Here is a 17,895-nt window from a genome sequence, read left to right as displayed (position 1 = left end):
TGTGGGGACACCCTTGTATGCAGGGTGCTGTGTGCCCAGCACACCTGCATTGCTGCAGCAGAATGGCTTTGGCCTGACACCTCCATCAGGTTTGGCTGCAGCCACTGGAGGTCACTGCCGATCTGCAGCTCCACGTGCAAAGCCGCTTTTGGAGAGGCAGGTAGGAGCCCTGCTCCCAGGTGCCGGCCTCGGGCTGCTCTGCCTCTAACCCCCTGCAAAATCCCTGGGAGCTGGGTGCTTGTCATGTGGGGCGTCTTACACCCACTAGGAGTAAGATCTGGCACCCCAGCCCTCGCCAATTACTCTGTGTTCCTTGCTCCTAGACGTAAGGACCCTTTGGTGACCCATTTCCAGCCGAACAAATCAGTGTAGGACCTCCGGGGAAGCATGCTGGCTCCAAAGCAAACAGCGCTGCCAAATGCAAAGCCTGTAACCCATGCAAAGGTAGAATTTGAGCAGCTGATTCTTCTCTCATTGTTCTTGTCAAATAACCTGTAGTTAAGTTATAGAAAAGAGCAATGGAAAAGGTCCTAAATGGCAGGTGGGTGCCTCCTGGCTTTAGCTGAGAAGCAAATGCTGAGGCTGAGAGGTTTTGGGTTGAAATAATCCCCCCAGACACCTGGTATAGCAGTGTGGTTTTGGATGGGAATTAAAGTTTATGCAGGTTCATAGGTGTCAGGTGGTGTACGCCAGCAAAAGTTACAGCAGCTCATGTGGGTGTAAAACACAGTCTGAGTCAGCCCAAATCCCGACTGTGAGACAAGAGAAGAGGGAAATAATGGGATGCTCCTGGTAAAAGGGTAAAGATGGGGAGCCAAGAGGGGCCCAGAGCTGCTATGAGCAGCTTGGCAAAGCTGAGCAATGCAAGAAGGGTGATACAGGTCCCTCCTCCCATGGTCACACAAGGGATCCTCCTGTTCAGACCATAGGGCAATGACTCTCTGTGTCCTTGGGGCCTGCTCTGAGTGAGACTGCTCTGTAATCAGCAGAACCTTGATGAAGGGGAAGCCTTGATTTTAAGTAAAGTCTCGGGTGGCCTCCAGTACCTTTGCAGAAGTCGGCACAGAGGATAAAGGCAGCATCGTTGGGTTCCCATGGGAACCCTCTTGCAGAGCATGCCTAACAGTGCTCTGGGGGTTTCTAGGAGCAGAGATAGCCCTCATCTTGCAGCCCTGATGGGGCGTTTAGCTGCGCATCCCTGGGGCAGCCTAAATACAGACCTAGAAAGCAGATCCCTGGGAAGCTTTGTCCATGCTGTTCTTGCTGAAGTGCCTGTGCTACAGGAGCTGCTCTCTGCCTCTCTTTTCTTTCCAATTGTGTGTCCAGAAAAGCTAAGTGTCAGACAGAGGAAATATAAAAACACATGCCATTTATTTCTGTACATAACCAAAGCACTTGTAATTAGTGTCTTCAGATGGAAAACCTGACAAAGTATTTTCCCTCCAAACCAGGAGATTAAGCGCTACGTTGTCAGGCTCATGAGGATAAAAGCAAAAGCTCCATGCCTTTTTTTCTTTTCCCCTAAAATGTACATTTAATAATTAAAAAAAGGGCTAAAAATATTTTAAAGGCACATTCTTACAGGGAAGGCTTGAAAGAATACTGCTTTTTGCTTGTGAGCCTTGCTCCAGTGCTGGAAAGATGTTTGGTGGTTGTAGCCGATAGCAATCCAAATTGAGAGAAGAATGCAAAACAGAAGAACAATATTTACTTGAAGCTAATTGTAATTTTCACAAATGGTCACCCAAAGAGCCCAAATATCATCAGAAAAGGGAAGCTGCTGTGTCTCTGTTGCAGGAACACTGCCTTCCTGCATGTAAGGTTAAGGCAATCTTATCTCCATCTCTGGCCTCGATTAAAACAGAAGGGGAAAGAAGGGGAATTGCTGTTCAGGCAATGAGAGACCAGAGGCTTCTCCATTAATATGTAAACTTTGGACCAAAAAGGAAGATGAGAGGCTCCAGACAGAAGCCACCTCTCAATAGATGGGTTTTGAATTTGCATGCCTCAGCAAAAGGCACATCTAGTATGTCCTGGCTCCTATAAAGGGGAGGAAGGGATAGGATGGAGGCATGACCCCACTAAACTTTTCCTGTTTGGGTTGAATAATGTCTACCCTTGAAGGATGTTTACCTGACGTAATGTCTTTGTAATGTTTGTCCAAGCTCTCTGTGATAGATTCTCAAATCCAGAAAGGATCATGTCAGTCAAACTTCATCTCTTGCCCTTCGTGGCAAGCAACATCTGTATTTGCCCTGCAGGGTGGACTGAGCCACTCATAACTCATTAAAAAAATAATACTGAAAGGACAGAGAACTTGCCAAGCACCTTGCCTTATGCTACGGTTTATGCCCTGCCTGTCTTAAAGGGGGAAAAATGTGGAAAAATTCAAGTGTCGACACTAGATCAGGAAGCAGTCACTGAGGATCTGCATCACAAGGGTGTATGCAGAGTTGCAATGAGATGCATTAATGCCTCAGAGACACCAATGTCCCTTCCCCTTTTCCTTCAGCCAGATGCTGCTTGAGTCCTCCTATCTCCTTCCAGCCTCCCCCAACAGCCTGTGGGTCTCCAGCATTTTTTCCACCTTTTTAAGCTCCATCTTCAAGACAATTCTCCCTGTTTCAAGATGAGGATTGAGAAGGGCTCTTTAGAAGGGCCTCTTGCAATTTGCTACACTCTCTCCTGCTCTCTTTTAACTTTGCCTTCATTTCCCCAGTTTTTGGGAGAGCTCTTTGGGCTGCATTCCTCTGCCTTGCTCCTTTTTTGCTCTGAGTGTAAATCTGACCCTCACTAAAACACAAGCTGCTTTCCCCCTAGCACCACCTTTGATGCCAGATGTGGCATCAGCCCCATCCCTTGCAACAGAGTGCAAATTCCCCTCAGGAATGAGAAGATAGTCCCAACCTGTGAGGTCAGCTGAGCTGCCTTCGTATGAAGATAAATGCAAACACCTTCAATTAATCCAGAAAGAACATGGAATAGCTGGCAATAGGCTATGAAGCATTTTGTCTTGCTTCTCTGCCTTTCTCCCTGAAGATTATTCTGGGGCAGTATTAAAAAATAAAAAATAAAAAAAAAAAAAAATTCAAACCCCACAGCTTTTCCAGAAATATTTTTCCATGTTCCTGGGCAATTTGGCAGCTGCAAAACTCTGCAGTAAAGGAGAGTCATTCATTCCCCTTGTGGGGAACCTTCTTCCTGTTGGCTGCAGATGTGCTCCCTCCTGTCTGCTTTGATAAATGGGGAGAAAACATGGCATTTTGGGGTATAGGCTTGTAGAAGGGTTTCTTGGGCTCTGAGGAAGTCATTTATTAGCAAAAGAAGGCTGTTTATCACAAGGACCAGTCTTGCTTCAAGCAAGACTTTCGCCATCAAGAGGAAGAGTTCAGGCAAGGGAAATCTCAGCCTTTGGGTTGGGGAGGCAGGTTTAGCTCCTCCTGCCCCAAGCAAGGACTGCCTCTGGCTGTCCTGGAGCAGTTCCAGTTCCTCTTGTGGTGTCTTACGCTGCCCTTAGTGCAGCATTTTTCTTCTTAAAAAAATCATTGTGGATGAGTTGGGCAGAGCCCTTAACAGCTCTTCTTGGGTTCACAGAGAACTGGGGTGTGTGACAGGAGAGGGGCAGTTATCCAGTCCCAAATTGCTCCAACCCTGCTATTCTTCTGCTGCCAGCAGGAGGTTGCAGACCTTGGAGTTGGCTTGGTGTAAGGCAAACTCTTTTCCAGGCATGGTGCCCTGCCTGCCTTTTTGAGTGGTGCTGCTCTGGCTCCCAGCAGACTTGGAAACTGTGAAGATTTCTCTGTGGGACAAGGTGACAGCAAGATGGTCAGGAGGTTGTGGTGGACCTCATCCTCCTCCTAGACCTGCATATTCACCATCTCCTAAGCAAATGGTCTAGGCATGGTGCTTCTACTGATGTCAGTATGAACTTATGGTGTCTTTCCCCCATCCCAACAGGTTTTGACCCACCCTGCTCAGTAAGTGTACAACCATTAATTCCCTCCTCTCCCCAAGAAGTCCTCCCTTATCTCAAGCACAATGTGTCTACAGTATCTGGCCATATCCAGAGACTACCTGTACGGGACTTGCTCCTCTTTCAGCTGCAGGCACATGAGCACTGGGCTGCTGGAAAACCTCAGCATGGTGTCAAACTGGACTGAGGTCTCCGCCTCTGTCTGGCTTCTCAGGGTGGCTTGGAGAAAAGGGGTATCTAGTTCTGCCTGGAAATCAATGGCGAGGCTTCCCCTGTGAGAGAGAAGCACATGGGTCTGGTCACTGAGCAATTTTGCTCCAAACAACCCCATAAGCATCTTAGGTCTGGCCATGGAAAAGGAGTGTGTAACCAGCACCCACCAGACCCCTACCTAACATGTCCACCAGCAAAGCCTGGACCAAGCAAAAGAGCAAGAGGCTGTGGAAAGCCAGCCCAACGTGAAGCATTCCTTGTGCTGGGCCCACTGGGTACCCTGCATCCCCAGACCCAAGCAGTTTCCTGCCCGCTGACCTTGCATTGATGCTGGTTTTCAGTTCCTGTTCCCAAATGCTCACATCCATGTCAGCTGAAATGTCAAGCCCCAGCCCACCCTGGAGTCTGATGGCCACTTGAAAGCCAGGCTGCAGGGGAATGACCTGGAAGATGGAGAAGACAGAGCTTGCTGTGACCGGGCACTGCTCTTGGCTGAGCAGCTGATAATGGCAACAGCTTGTGACTGCTGGGACTGCTAATCCCAACCCCACAGCTGGGCTTGCAAGGAAGGAACTGAAGCCATGTATGCTCCATGGCAGAAGCAGTCATCTACTGTTTTACCAGTCCCAAGAGACATCTGGTAGTGCCACCTCGCTCTTAGACCTGTGTCTGCAGTAACATAAAGCTGAAATCCACTGGCTCATGCTGTGGAATTCACTAAGATTTGGTGTGAAGGCAGGTCACACACCCCTCCTCCTTCCCCCATCTGGTACCTGGTGATGGTCCATCAGCAGGATGTTCCCTTTGACCACGCTTGTGGGTTCTCCACTGCTTAACAAGACCTTGGCCATTAAGTCTGTATATCCCTGGAAGAAGATGATTGGACGCAACTGAACATCAAAAAAGATGGCAGACATCCTGGCCATGAGCTCTGACTCCTCTTCCCCTTCCAAGACGTTTTCTCCCAGCATCGAGTCCATCCCTTGTGCTTCAATAGTGACCTAAACCACAGAAGCAGAGATGTGAAAGCTGTATGGAGCAAGGCTGGAGAGTCTATTTTTTGCTCTGCAATTCTATTTGAGTTTCTGTATTTGTCCAGCCCTAGTGTTGGCACCCCTTGAAGCAGGAGGACAGTGATGGGGTGGTTGGATGGGGCACCCAAACTATCCCTGAGCACTGTGCAGCAGTGGTGTCATACCCACTGTGTTTTGGGGGAGTATAGGTCTTCCTTCTCCAGAGCAGGTCTGTCTGGATTCACATCAATGATGGGGGGTACAAACGTATGCATTTCTGATAAGCACACTGAGTGCAGAGGTGAGGTCAAGCACCATGAGGAGGTTATGAGGGGACACAAGCGGAGCAGTGGCATCACTGGATTGGTGCTGTTACCCCCTCCATGTATGTGGCCCCCAGCCACTTTCCGTGCAGCGCACCTGAGCTGCATGAAGCTGCTGTCCATGGCTGAGCAGTGAGAAGTCAGAGACACTCTTCCTCAGGAATCCACCTTCCAAAAACAGCAGGTCCAGGCCAAAGGTGGAAAGCAGGTCCTGGGTGACTGAAAGGCAGAGAGATATCCATAAGCACCCCTGTGTTTATGTGCAGTGCCTAGCACATCTCTCTCTGTGAATGAGTCGCTGGATGGTGGTGAACCATAAATGCTCTGACAGCAGCAGCAGGGGTTAAGGATGACAAGAAAATACAGAGCCTGTTGATGGGATGTGGAGGGCTGGGATCCTGGCAAGTGCGTCTGCTGTGCCCAGTGCCACTGAGTCAGTGCTCAGTAGGATGGGACTGTGTCTTAGAAGAGCATACCAAGATTGATTGCAGGAACTGGGAGGTCACTGGATACATCTAAAAGCAGGATCCTGAGAGCTCCTTGGTAATTTGTAAGCCTCCTCAATAGATTGTATGGGCTGGTCAGGGTGGCTGACCTACACAGATCTCTCATGTTAGCCATTAAATAGCTGATAAAGCTAAATGATTAGAGGGGAAAGCTTTTCGGCACCATCTCCTTCCATTCTTGCAACAATCAAAGGCTTTAGCATTGCAATATTTTCTTCCACCTACCCCCTACAAGGCTAGGCTGAGCTAATTTGAAGAGGGGTGAAAATGAAAGCTGAGGGGTGAAGATCTAATCAGATATTTAGCAAGCATTGATTGTTGCAGTCTCTCTGAAGTTTGAAGATTTTTATCTGAGTACAAGGATTCTCCTCTTTGAAGAGCTTATTAGAAATACCTACGGAGCTGAGGAATGGAGCTGAGTATCTTGACTTATCAGGAAAAGCACAGAAACTCCCACCCACAATCTGCCATTTGTTTCATGTCCAGCTGAAGTACCTCTCTCAAATTAGCAGGATTTGGGAAAAGTATGTGGCACAGCCCAGCCTTCCCGCTGTAGGGGTGTCAGTGGAAGGTGTATATATATATATCTCAGGTGATGGCAGCCAGTCAGCCTCAGCTACTGCTGGAGAACATGCTCAGAAGCCTCGCACTGAGATTTTGGAGCATTTCTATAAAGGTGAGGCCTCTTCTGAAAGCTGCCTTTCCCTACCAACCCCTACTTCAGCCATTTGAGGGGACAAGGGGGTCATGGTCCTCTGTGGTGTCACCTGTCAGAGGTCCTGAGAAAGAAGAGGAGATGCCGGCTTTTGAGAAGAAGTTGTAATTGTTTATCCGTGGGTCTCCCATGATGTCTTTCATTATCTTCCTGGAAGCAAGAGGGAAAAGGTATGTCAGCACTGGGAGGGAAGGAAGGGAAAACGTTGGTGCTTGTTACAGAAAGCCATACAGAGAAGGAAATACAAATCTCTGAAGTATTTCTGTTGGTTGCTGACTGCCCGGGGAAGCGTGAGCAAAAAAACAGAAATGAGCAGACATGGGCTCCCCTGAAACTTCCCTCTCCTACAGCTTACTAGGATAAACCAGCCAGATATCTTTGTACAGCTTCTGCTTAGCTCTGAAGAACGTTGGTGCTCAGTTCGTTTTGTGCAGATAGGAAGATGAACGCAGTTACACAGTGTGCACTGCCCTGAGAGACAGTTTTGGCCTCCAAGGACTCTGCTAAAACCACGAGCCTGGGTCCTGCAGCCATGGGGTGGGACAAGGAGGGACAGTGTGTATCGGCTGGCTGTGTCTAGTCTGCACTAGCAGTCCTCCTCTTTTCTTCCCATAGCAGCTGGGAATTTCCAGACAGCATCGATGCAAGCCCTAAGAAGTGATGCTGGCATGCTTTAAAGGCTAGCTGGCTCAAAAAGCCACAGCTGGAGTGTGGAGGAAGAGAAAAAAACAGTGAGGCAGAGGTAGAGCTAGGGGGAAAAATGCAGCCTTCCCCTCCTGACCCACCTTGCTGGGTAGGGGTGGTGAGCATACAGGCTGCTCTGGACCTTCAGCAGCAGCAATGTTGCCATCTCTGTCTCCATCTCATTGGCGGCTAGCAGGATGTTGATGACATCCATGGGCAAGGGCTCCTTCTCCAGGAGGATTTCTGCAGCACCCAGGCGACATGTTTTTTCATAGCTCTTCCTCTTCTCGTGGAAAATCCTCCTCATTGCTTGTTTCACCTGATGAGAGAGGGCAATGAAAATGGTGGTGGTAGGGTGGTAATGTGCAAATGGTAGCTCCATTTTGCAATCCTGATGGCTTGCAACACCAAGCTTTGGCAGCTTTGTTTTGTACCTTGCTGGAGATGTGCTGAGCGGGGAATCGCTGCAGGGCAGAAATGGCTGCAATGGCAACCATGGTGGGACCCTCCTCAGCATGGTCCAGGAGGATAGGGATAGTTTCTGGGAGCGCTGCATTCCCCAAGGCCAGCAGGTAAATGACCATCTTGGACTCCTCCTCAGCACCTCTTAGCCCCCTGAGGATGGTTTCCACCCCACGCTCCACCTCCTGCTCCGGGTTTCCAGGAGGGCAGAAAAGAAGAAGGTTTAAGTGAGGGACGGGAGATATTCTGGGCACCCCCAGAGGAGGGGGGCAACATCTGAGAAAACCAAGCATGGAATGACTCACCTGCAGCCCACACAGTTTCTGGAGGCACAGCTTGCCGACCAAAGAGCCCATGGCAAGTATCCCTGTCTCCTGGACCTCAGGGGCCAGCTGCTTCCCATCCAGCTTGTCCTGGGTATCCAGAAAAGGGTAACACGAAGCAGGAAAAAAAGAAAGAATGCGTGAAGAGAGAAGGAGTATGTTTTGTCTCTTACCAAAAAGCTTTTGCCAAAAAAGGAAAAACTAGTTCTTACCTCCCTTGAAGGAGGCAACACATGGTTTAACTGGATAAAATACTGATTATTTCATAGCGGGCCTGAATTAAGCTTTTTTAATCTGTAATTAATGCACTGATATTAAGCACTTTCTGCTGAATGCTTTTCCTCCGAGGAGCATCTACTCCCATTGCCAATGTCCCATTAAAAGCACATAAAATAATCCCATGAGCAGGAAGATGTATTTCTAAATAAAATATTTTCCTTTTCCCTGCAAACATGCTTGCTGTTCCCTCCTGCCTGAAGTGGGGTGAGGATCCACATGGGACTCAGGACCCTCAGGCAGAGAGAGAAATGTCCATACTTACTGACACCAGGCGGAGAAGCTGTCCTGAAGGCCGGGGGGAGAAAGCTGCCGCATAGAGAAATTTTTCCAGCAGGGAACTGGGCTTCTTGCTGAAATCCAGGAAGTCGGAGAGAGCTGCCAAGGATGCCACTGACTGTGCGGCCACCGCTGCCTCCACAACGAAGGGGCTGGAGCAAGAAAAGGGAAGTCATCAGTGGCACAACCCACCAAAAGAGCTGGAGAAGAAACAAGGTACCCTGTGCAGCTTCTCATCCCCCTTTCTCTTCTCCATGCTTTCCTCTTGTTTTAACTCTCAGGAGCTTCAGTTCAGAAGTTAAAAAAGCCTAGAAGGTTGGCTCTGGCTCTGAACTTGTACAAGCTGAGGTATTTCACTGCAGAGAGGAGCCTGGCCTCAGTGCCCACCCTGGCAAGGAATGGGTGCTATGGCCATGGGTGGATGGTGTGTAAATAACAGACCTCCAATGGTATTTGCAGAAAGCCTTGCTGGAGTATTCACTCTGCTCCAAAGCCAGAAGAAAATAAAGCCATGCAGTGTTTGTACAGAACGGGCATTAAGAAAAAACAGAGTACATTCACACTACGCAGGGTGGCTGCCTGGACCAGGTGTGGTGTAGGGACCAGCACCAAATGACCCTAGCATGCCTGGGCTCTACATGCACAGAAATCAGTTTTGGTAAGATAGCTCCTGGGATTCTCACAGCATCTCCTCGGGTGCTGTCATCAGCAGCTGCAGAACATCTCTCTTCTTGGCACTGCGCAGCATCTGGATGAACCTCTGGAACTGCCAGGTTGTCGCTGCCTTCGAGGTGTCCACTTTGACTCTCTGGCTGTTAAAAGCCTTCAGGTAGGCTCTCAGCTGCAAAGATGAAGTTTGCTAGGTGTGATTTTTACCCTCATCATGGGAAAAGGTTTAGACTTGGGAAATATTTAGGAGTGGAGAGGGTCCATTGGGGTCATGCAGTTGCCTTCAGGCCTCTACTGTAGCCTCCCACACCCACTGATGAGGACTTGTGCTGAAGCCCAAATTCCCCAATCTGTGATATGTGTCAGGAAAAGACCAGGAGAAACTGGGAGCAGCTCTGGTGACTTAAAGTTGCAATTCCAGATTTCCCAGGTGAAAAGCATGGAGGACTTGAGGACACAAAAACCCCCAAACCCTTGTTTGTCCTTGTCAGCCTAACCTGCAGTGGAAATGTTTCCTGACCTCGGACCTGTGATGAGTTTAACCCAGCTGTATGTGACAGCTGTGCACCAGCTTTCTTCCCCATTCACAGAAATGCAGCTATGCTGGGGAATCCTTCCACCATATGTAGCAACATTACACACTAGGACAGGTAACAGGTCAGGCTGCTGCTCTACAGCACCTCTGGGGCTGCATCCTGCCTTGACAGCAGTAACCAGCCTCTCCAAATGCACCACTGTGGCATAACCCCAAATCCTACAGCCTTCTCCTGCCTGCCCAGGTGCCCAGCTTGGGGGAGACCATGTGGTGAGTTTTGGGGTTGGGTAGAATCACTGACCGACGGGCAGTGGGTGCAGACCCTCCTGAAGGGCAGGCTGGCCATGCTCAGGGGCTGGTGCTGTCCCTCGATGCCAGCCAGTGCATCCTTAAGGCTTCTTGCAGCCACCTCTGCTGGGCTGGGTATTGGAGGAGATGCTAGCTGGAGCTGCTGCCTGTGGAGGGAGGAGAAGCCATTGGGAAGTGCTTCATCATTTACAGCTTCCATGGCTCAAAGGGTGGTTGGGTTCATGCAGGCTTGGAGAAGGAGGACATGAGTGGGCAAGCTGTCGAAAGGTGCCTGGTGTTCCCCCTGTGCCATGCCCAGCTGCTGCACTCTGTCCTCATTGTTACCTGCACCAGGCTGTGCCACCCGAGCTGGCAGGAGAGCACTGGACACCTCCAACAGATGCACCTTCATCCCATGCCAGGCTGCCCAATTAGGGTTAGTGGCACAGGGATGTCACTCACCTTGAACTGATTTTGATGCCAGTGGTGGACTTCAGGGCTAGAGACACGGTGTGGCTTTCCTCTGCCTGCACTGACTGGAGGAGGTTGTCTTTTACCATGTACTGGCTTCTGCTTGTGGGCTGCCACTTCAGTCCAAAAATCTTGAAAAAAGAAAGGCAAAGAGAAAAAATGCAACCTTTTCTCTCTTCCCCATGAGACTTCTTTCCTCTCTGTTAGCAGCAAAAGAGTTTTCCAGTCCACAAAGTCATCTGCTTTGCTTGCAAAATGTAGGAAAGAAAAATCCAGAAGAGCCTAACCTCTTCCTGGATGTGGGAGAAGGCAGCACCAGGTAAGGACCACTGCCAAGGGGATACTTTTGCCCGTGGCTGGTGGTGGAAAGAGACTGGTGACACCATATGGACTTTCTCTATCTTTACAAGGTGGTGTCACCATGGCTCAGCCACAGAAAAGGGCTGCAGAGGGAGCAGGGTATGCTCCTGCCTGGCTTGGGTGATGCATGGAAAGTGAGAACTGGAAATAAATGCCTCCAAAAGCATTGCCCATACTTCAGGTCTATTCGCCAGTGCTCCATAGCTGCCCCAACACATCTGCATGGCGTGGGAAGAGGTATGGCCCTCAAAGCCAAAACCTGCCTCATCCTGATGAGCATCAGCAAGGACATTCTCCAAGTGAAAGTGGAAGCTAAGCAACAGCAATTTCCATGGAGCTCATGCCAAACACCTCTCAGCTCCCCGCTATGCTGTGTGGTGGCCCAGGGGAGGCTCTCTGGGTGTTTTCTTTCCAAAACAAATTATGCATTTGCTGGACTTCACCTCTGCTTCATCAACCAGCTGTGGTGAGGGGAGCGTGGGACACGCTGGAGGATGTTATCAGAGCAGCTGGGCTTGCACATTGCAGGCCTTGGGGAAGGGAAGAGCTGAACCATGTGCAAGAGTGGGTTCTGATAGCAAATGGCATTAGCAGTAATAACATCTGTATTCTAATTGAGCTTTTTAATCCACAGGCTTTGCCTTTTGCAGAAGCGGGCAGCATCATTGTTTTGCTGTCACAGCTACAGGCAAGGTCCAGAGAGTTGCCTCAATCTAGAAGGCAGGTTTGTGGGAAAACCTTGTTGCCAAAAATGTGCTATGCAGGGTTGGCTATTTTTGGGGGTAAATTTGCCATGATGCATACCCCAGAAAGCTTTTATTATATGAACACTCAGAGTTTGACTGCAGGTGTTGAGACCCCTGCCAAAACCCGTGGGTTGTCTGTGCAGTGATGTCCATTTTTATATTGAATTCAGTAGAATTTATGTATTTTAGAAGACCCATTGATTTTAAGCACAGCAGATATAATGGCATTAAGATCCACAGAGTTTAATCTATTTAAGCCAGGGCTAAACACAGGCTTCTGCTTTAAATGAAACAAGCAGTGGTCTTTGCCCCTGTCCCCTGTCAACCTAATCCCCAATCCAATGAATCTGAGGTCCAGAAAGCATTTCTGTATCTCCACCTTCCCAAGCAGGACTAGTTGACAGGTGAGAAGTGATAACAAGGGTGGGATGATGCAAAACTTATGCTTATCCTGGGGTGTGTTGGTACATCCCACTCTGGGTATGGGTCGAAGAGCTAGAGTCCCATCTCAGACTGGTGCAAAAGGCTGAAGCCAGCTGTGACTGGGACTCAAAGCCCACCTGCAGGAAGATTTTGGGGCCAGCCCTGTTGTACTTGATATAAGTTGAGTCCACCACCGTGAGAGAAATGGACTTGCTTTGTTTATGGAGGCGAATCCAGAGTTCGGCTTTACACAGCTGAGGAGATCTTTTGTCTTTGTGATGGAATGGTTGGACACGGTGTATGTGACTTGGCAGCTCCCAGAGACATCCTCCTGAAACACAAATGTAAGTGACCATGGGTAAGTGTGTTTGGCTTTGATTGACCCTGAATAAAATGATCTATGTAGAGAACAGACACAGAGAACAAATTAATTAATAGAAAAATCATCAAAAAGCTAGAAAATGGGCCTTAACTGAGGGTGATGGATAGCTCCATGTCCATCTGGGTGGGAAATGTGCTTTTGAAAATTCAGCCTAACACCACCAGCAGCATCTTTGTGCCTGTATTTTGAGTTTTGAAGTTATTTCATGTTGTTCACAGGTCACTCCAGCTGACCTCTGGAGGAAGAGATTTCCTTGCTGTTTGCTGGCTAGGCTAGTGTCATGGTTTAAACCCAGCCACGCAGCTCGTTCACTCACTCCCCCCCTTCTTGCCCTCCCCCTACTCCCGGAGGGACGGAGAGGAGAATCGAAAAGAATGCAACTCCCACCGGTTGAGATAAGAACAGCCCAGTAACTAAGGTATAACACAAATCACTGCTGCTACCACCAAAAATAATAATGATAAGGGAAATAACAAAGGAAGAGAACACAACACCTCACCACCAGCTGACCAATAACTCTCCCTACCCCACCCAACCAAGCACCGACCGATACCTCATCCAACCCTGCAGTCCTGCAGCCCTTCCAGATAACTCTCAGTTACATCCTGGGCATGACGTGCTGTGGTATGGAATACCTCTTCGGCTAGTTTGGGTCAGGTGTCCTGTCTCTGCTTCCTCCCAGCTTTCCCTCTTCCCTGGCAGAGCATGAGACTCACAAAGTCCTTGTTCAGAGTAAGCATTACTGAGCAACAACTAAAAACATCGGTGTTATCAGCGCTGTTCCCAGGCTGAAAGTCAAAATACAGCGCTGCACCAGCTACTAAGAAGGAGAAAAATGACTGCTACTGCTGAACCCAGGACAGCTAGGCAAAACAAATCTTGCTTGATAGAAATTCTAATGGAGTTTTTTCTCCACTATTCCTAAGGTCCAGCAAAACATTCTGATTTTGTAAGTGTGCCCATTCCTGAAAATCATCTACTTATTTTGCTGGAGCAGCAAGGCCCAAGGTGTTTATCCTGAATTTTGCCTCCTTTGCTGAAGCACCTGGGCTGGCTGTGCTCGGTCTCCTGCTGTGGCATGGTCCCTGGCTTTCGGGCAGGATCTGGCCCCAGCTCTGCACCTACCTCCACTACAGTGCCAGCATGAGGCTGGAGCTGGAGCAGACTGATGATGCCTCGCTTCAGGTTTGAGATCAGGATGCTTTCTGCTTCATTCCCATAGGCAGCTTTGACCTGGAAGGGCACAGAGAGGTGTTGCTGCAGGGACAGCTCTGGAGGCTCTGCAGGCTCTCTGCTGCCTTCCCTGCTGAAAGGCATCTCCCCTGCAGCCTAAGCAACACCCTCTAGATACCCGCAGATTTCTCTCTCGAGGACTGTATCCCTCAATAGCATGATCTTTGTGGGCGTGTGCCCATGAAATCCCAATTCCCTGTTTTTTCCAAAGCCTTAGAGGAGAAGGTCAGAAAGGAATATGTATTCCATGGGTAGGACTGAAGCCTTTTTAACATGGGAAGCTGCATCTCCAGCTGAGCCTGCAGCCGCTTTGGAGGATGAGGCTCCACCTATGGTCATACTGGACCCTGTGGGAGACTTTATACTCCTACATTTGCCAGTCTGGTTTCTTGTGTTCTGATAGGAAATCGGAGGTGAAGCAGATGTTTGTATGGGCTTTGTAGCTGGGAAAATCTGGGGTGTGGGTACGAGTGCTCTGCAAGCACATGAGTAAGCCCAGGAGGTATCCAGCTGACCTTCCCACTGCTCCAGGAGATGAACACTGGCTGCTGGAGCTCTGCCTGTGATTCCCGGCTCAGTGCAATCTCTGCAGGGGGACCTCTAGTGCTGCCCTGGCTCTCCTCTTCTGGCTCATGTTGGGCTTTCAGGTTGCGGACCTGTGATGGCAGAAGATGGCAGAAAACAGTGACCAAGCACGTCTGCGCTAAAGTTGCTATGTATTTTACCTGCAGGTGATGGCCTCTTGGTCAGAGAGGTCATTTTTCAGGTGGCTTGGGCTAGAGAGGGAAGGAGCTAAAGACAGCATTACTAGTCCCAGGAAGAGTACCCATCCACAATGGCTTTGCCAACTCACACACCTGCACCTGGAGCAGCTCTTCTCTGTCTTGGTCCCTCCAGAGCCTGCACAGCTGGACCAACGCCTCAGCCCGCAACCAGGCTCCCTGCAGGGACGGTGTGGATGTGTGGTCCAGCCAGACATCCAGGGTATAGTTGTACTGATACAGGGTCTTGGGCTGGAAAGAAAGCAGCTGCAAATCCCCTGAGGAAAGATGCAAATGCTTGAGGTTGCAGATGTCAGTCCTTCCACATGCTGCAGCCAGCATCCTCCCTTGTAGAAAGAACCTGGACTTGCACGGATGCTTGCAACCTCTAACATTTTGCCTCCTTGAAGTGTCATTTTTACCCCAAGCAGTAGGTATAACTGACATGTTTGAGGGAGAACAGAGGGAGGTTTAATGGGAAATTATTTGTGCCTGCAATTTGGATATTTGGGTGTTCTTGGGATGGCAGCTGATTCCTCCTTGTGTTTCCAACCCTTCCTTAAAAATGCTGTCCAGAGTGTTGGCTCTGCTTGGGGATTTCAGGACTTTTTGAAAGTGCCAGGGAAATGCACTTTGATCCTGAAGTAAAGTATCCCGAGCAGGAAACTTATCCAGATGGGGGATATCTCAAAGAGTCTTTTTAGCATTGTACATTAACTAGGGCAAGGTTGACATTTTTATTAAGAGCAGAAGAGAGGCCATATTCTTCATATTGTGTGTTTCCCAACAGAACTAATTCTTAATTAAACCACTGACTTTGTGATAGGGCAAAACGAATTTGGTGCAGCAGCTTTAGATCAGAACTCCTTACCTTAATCTCATCTGTCTAGAATTATTTGGAGCCCCTTCTCTTGTTCCTATACGAGTATGTCTGTAGGGAGGAGGATTGCCTTTGCCACGATATAACCAGTCTCATCTATTTTCTTAAGTCACTTCAAATTCTCCTGCAAATCTTAGTAGGCTTCTGAAATGTTTTATAGTTTTGCTAGTTTTGCTGTAATAACAAATCAAAGGAATTGATGGAAGTCCATCTCGCTCCCTGGGGCTTTGCCCTGTGACTCAGGCTGAAGAGTTTCTGTATTCCTGCACCGAGCTCCAGCTCCAGATTTTCCTCACCCCCCAGGGAGGACTTTCAAAGTCCCAGAAAATCTTCCTGCCTTGGGAGATGCTCAGTCCATTTGCAGTTTTGGCAATAACTCTTCCATCCCTGTCTGGAGACTAGGGAGGTGTTGCATTATGGCAAGCTCCAGGAGGCTTTTTGTGCATTGGGATAAGCATCCTGCCTCTCTGGACACCCATACCCTGTTGTGTCCCTGGACCCGAAGCAGCCCGAAGTGTCTTTCTTACCTTTTGCTGTGCTCACGAAGGAAAAGCAAAGCAGGCAAATGTATCCCAAACCTGCTTGCAGATTCATGGTGGGCTCTGGGAGCTGGGCAGGAGACAGGGAAGGAAGGGGGGTGGGTGGGAGAGGGACTATACAACAAAAGTGGGAACGATCTGCAGCGTCAGGCGATGGGGCCCAACCTTCTCCCTATCCCCGCCTTATGCACCCAAAGAAAAGCAAATAATTAAACCTTTTCACCAACCCCCAGCAGCCAGGGAGGGTTTGGAAATCAGCTAAGGGTTGCAAAAACTGCCGGGTGGGGAGGAAAGCTGCAAAAGAGAGCTGCCAGAAGCATTGCAGGGTGGAGGAATTGCCAATTTGCCTTGATACGGGAGGGGGATACTCAGAAAGCTGCTCCGTTCCTCGGTGAACCATCTCTTCCTGCCAAAAGGGGAAGGGGAAGGAATGGTTGCTTTTGAAAGAAAAGACCTGGAAGGGGAAGGGGGAAAACTGCTTTTCCATCCTTTCAGTTAGAGACTGGGATTTGCAGCCTGGAGGCTCAAATTACTTAAAGGGCCAGGCTGGAGGGGGATGGGGAGATCCTGCTGATGGGTTGGACTATGAACACCGTTATCCATCCTTGTGATCCCCCCAGAACAGCATGGGAAAGTGTTTAGGAGGTGGGTGCTTTGCTGGTTGTGCTCCATATATCCTGCTAACCCCTTTGCCCACTACCTGTGGGGTTTTTTCTGTGCAGGAACTTTTCGAGTGCTGAGTTTAATTGTTTCCTAAAGATACTGCAGGCTGCAAAGGGCCAAAGTCCATATGAGGTGGCTTAGGGTTCTGTGAAGTCTGTTTCCCAAAAATAATGGGCACGTGGGAGAGAGTGGGGCACATCGCACCCTCCTTGTACATGCATCTGAGAGGCAGTACTGTCATTATGGAAGCAATCTGCATTGTGCAGTAGGACCAAAACCCAGTGGCTTTGGTGTTACATCGTTTTCAAGGGCAGTCCTCCAGCTCTGCATCACTGCTGGATTTTTGGGCCACTAATGTGATCTGAAAAGCAGGACAGATTCAGATGGAAGCTACCTGGGGACAGTCCACCTATAGGTTTCCCAAACACAGTGTCTCCACTTGGTCCTCTGATGGTATTTATGGATAAATATCCCATATTTAGATTGAAGCATTTTCTTCTCTTTATTACTGTCTTTCTTGCTGATCTGTCAGTTTTTCATTCAAGAGTTTCCTTTTGAGTGATGACTGTTAGGGCTATCCTTGAGCCGGCTGTTCAAGATGTATCCACAGGCTGTGACACCATTATTTGTGAGGGTCTGCCTGCATCAGCTTCTCTTCCTGGGATGCGCTGAGAGAGCAAAGCACATGGGGGATGATGGGAGTCCTGCTGACCACAGAAAGCTTAGCCCTTTGGCCAGGGTGGGGAAAAAATCAAAGAACAAAGTGGCTGTTGAGGGTTTAAGTCCTGAAAATAAGGTTGCGGAGTGGTTGTAGCCTAAACACAGTACTTGAAGAGGAAAGGAAACAGAGATAGCTTGTGAAGAAGACCCTGCTGAAAAGGGGGCCTCAAACTGAACTGGACTTCGGCAGGTTTGTTTATTTAGACTTGGGGGTGCTGAGTCCTTCCAGGACCAGGCTGTGGGAAGAGGACAAGCTGCAACCTGCTTTCTCATAGGCAGCCCCTGAACTGCTGACTGCTACCTGCCGGGAAGTTGGAGAGGAAAAACCATGTGATAGACACTCAGCAGAGCTTTTCTAGCAGTTCCAAGGAAGAGAGTTTATCCACTGCCTGTACTACTGGTGATGAGGTGCTGAGCTCCCTCTCGAAATCTGCATGGGAGGTGTTTTGCTGTCATTT

General features: G+C 49.1%; 1 protein-coding gene across 3 annotated transcripts; it reads right to left on the bottom strand.

The window, feature by feature from the left end:
- Window positions 1–1,349: 1,349 nt before the first annotated feature.
- On the bottom strand, window positions 1,350–16,502 carry LOC136010206 (microsomal triglyceride transfer protein-like). 3 transcript variants are annotated; one of them, XM_065671043.1, is made up of 19 exons: window positions 16,402–16,502; window positions 16,043–16,124; window positions 14,732–14,913; window positions 14,390–14,530; window positions 13,767–13,874; window positions 12,474–12,590; window positions 10,722–10,861; window positions 10,273–10,426; window positions 9,451–9,608; window positions 8,754–8,919; window positions 8,195–8,302; window positions 7,862–8,074; window positions 7,529–7,746; window positions 6,796–6,893; window positions 5,620–5,741; window positions 4,960–5,187; window positions 4,505–4,629; window positions 4,075–4,245; window positions 1,350–3,799 (listed from the first exon to the last, which is right to left on the bottom strand). In XM_065671043.1, exons 2-19 carry the CDS (start codon window positions 16,107–16,109, stop codon window positions 3,655–3,657), a joined length of 2,661 nt encoding a protein of 886 aa, XP_065527115.1. In that variant the 5' UTR covers window positions 16,110–16,124; window positions 16,402–16,502; the 3' UTR covers window positions 1,350–3,654. The 3 variants fall into 3 exon arrangements, with proteins under 3 accessions (XP_065527115.1, XP_065527114.1, XP_065527113.1); XM_065671042.1 differs by having other exon boundaries at window positions 16,043–16,502; XM_065671041.1 differs by lacking the exons at window positions 16,043–16,124; window positions 16,402–16,502 and having other exon boundaries at window positions 14,732–15,335.
- Window positions 16,503–17,895: the final 1,393 nt, after the last annotated feature.

Source organism: Lathamus discolor, chromosome 3 (genome assembly GCF_037157495.1).
Source record: "Lathamus discolor isolate bLatDis1 chromosome 3, bLatDis1.hap1, whole genome shotgun sequence".
In the NCBI taxonomy this organism is placed as follows: domain Eukaryota; kingdom Metazoa; phylum Chordata; class Aves; order Psittaciformes; family Psittacidae; genus Lathamus; species Lathamus discolor.
Note: the sequence above shows the minus strand (reverse complement) of the source record. Positions and strands in the feature narration are given on the sequence as shown.

What these genes read in the sequence shown, in the direction of transcription:
- LOC136010206 (XM_065671041.1), bottom strand. Translation starts at nt 15,082, where the DNA reads ATGTCAGTTATACCTACTGCTTGGGGTAAAAATGACACTTCAAGGAGG. An exon ending in GATTCGCCTCCATAAACAAA is followed by an intron (nt 10,862 to 12,473) that starts GCAAGTCCATTT and finishes TCTTTTTTCAAG; the next exon opens with ATTTTTGGACTGAAGTGGCA. An exon ending in AGAAACTGTGTGGGCTGCAG is followed by an intron (nt 8,075 to 8,194) that starts GTGAGTCATTCC and finishes AACCCGGAGCAG; the next exon opens with GAGGTGGAGCGTGGGGTGGA.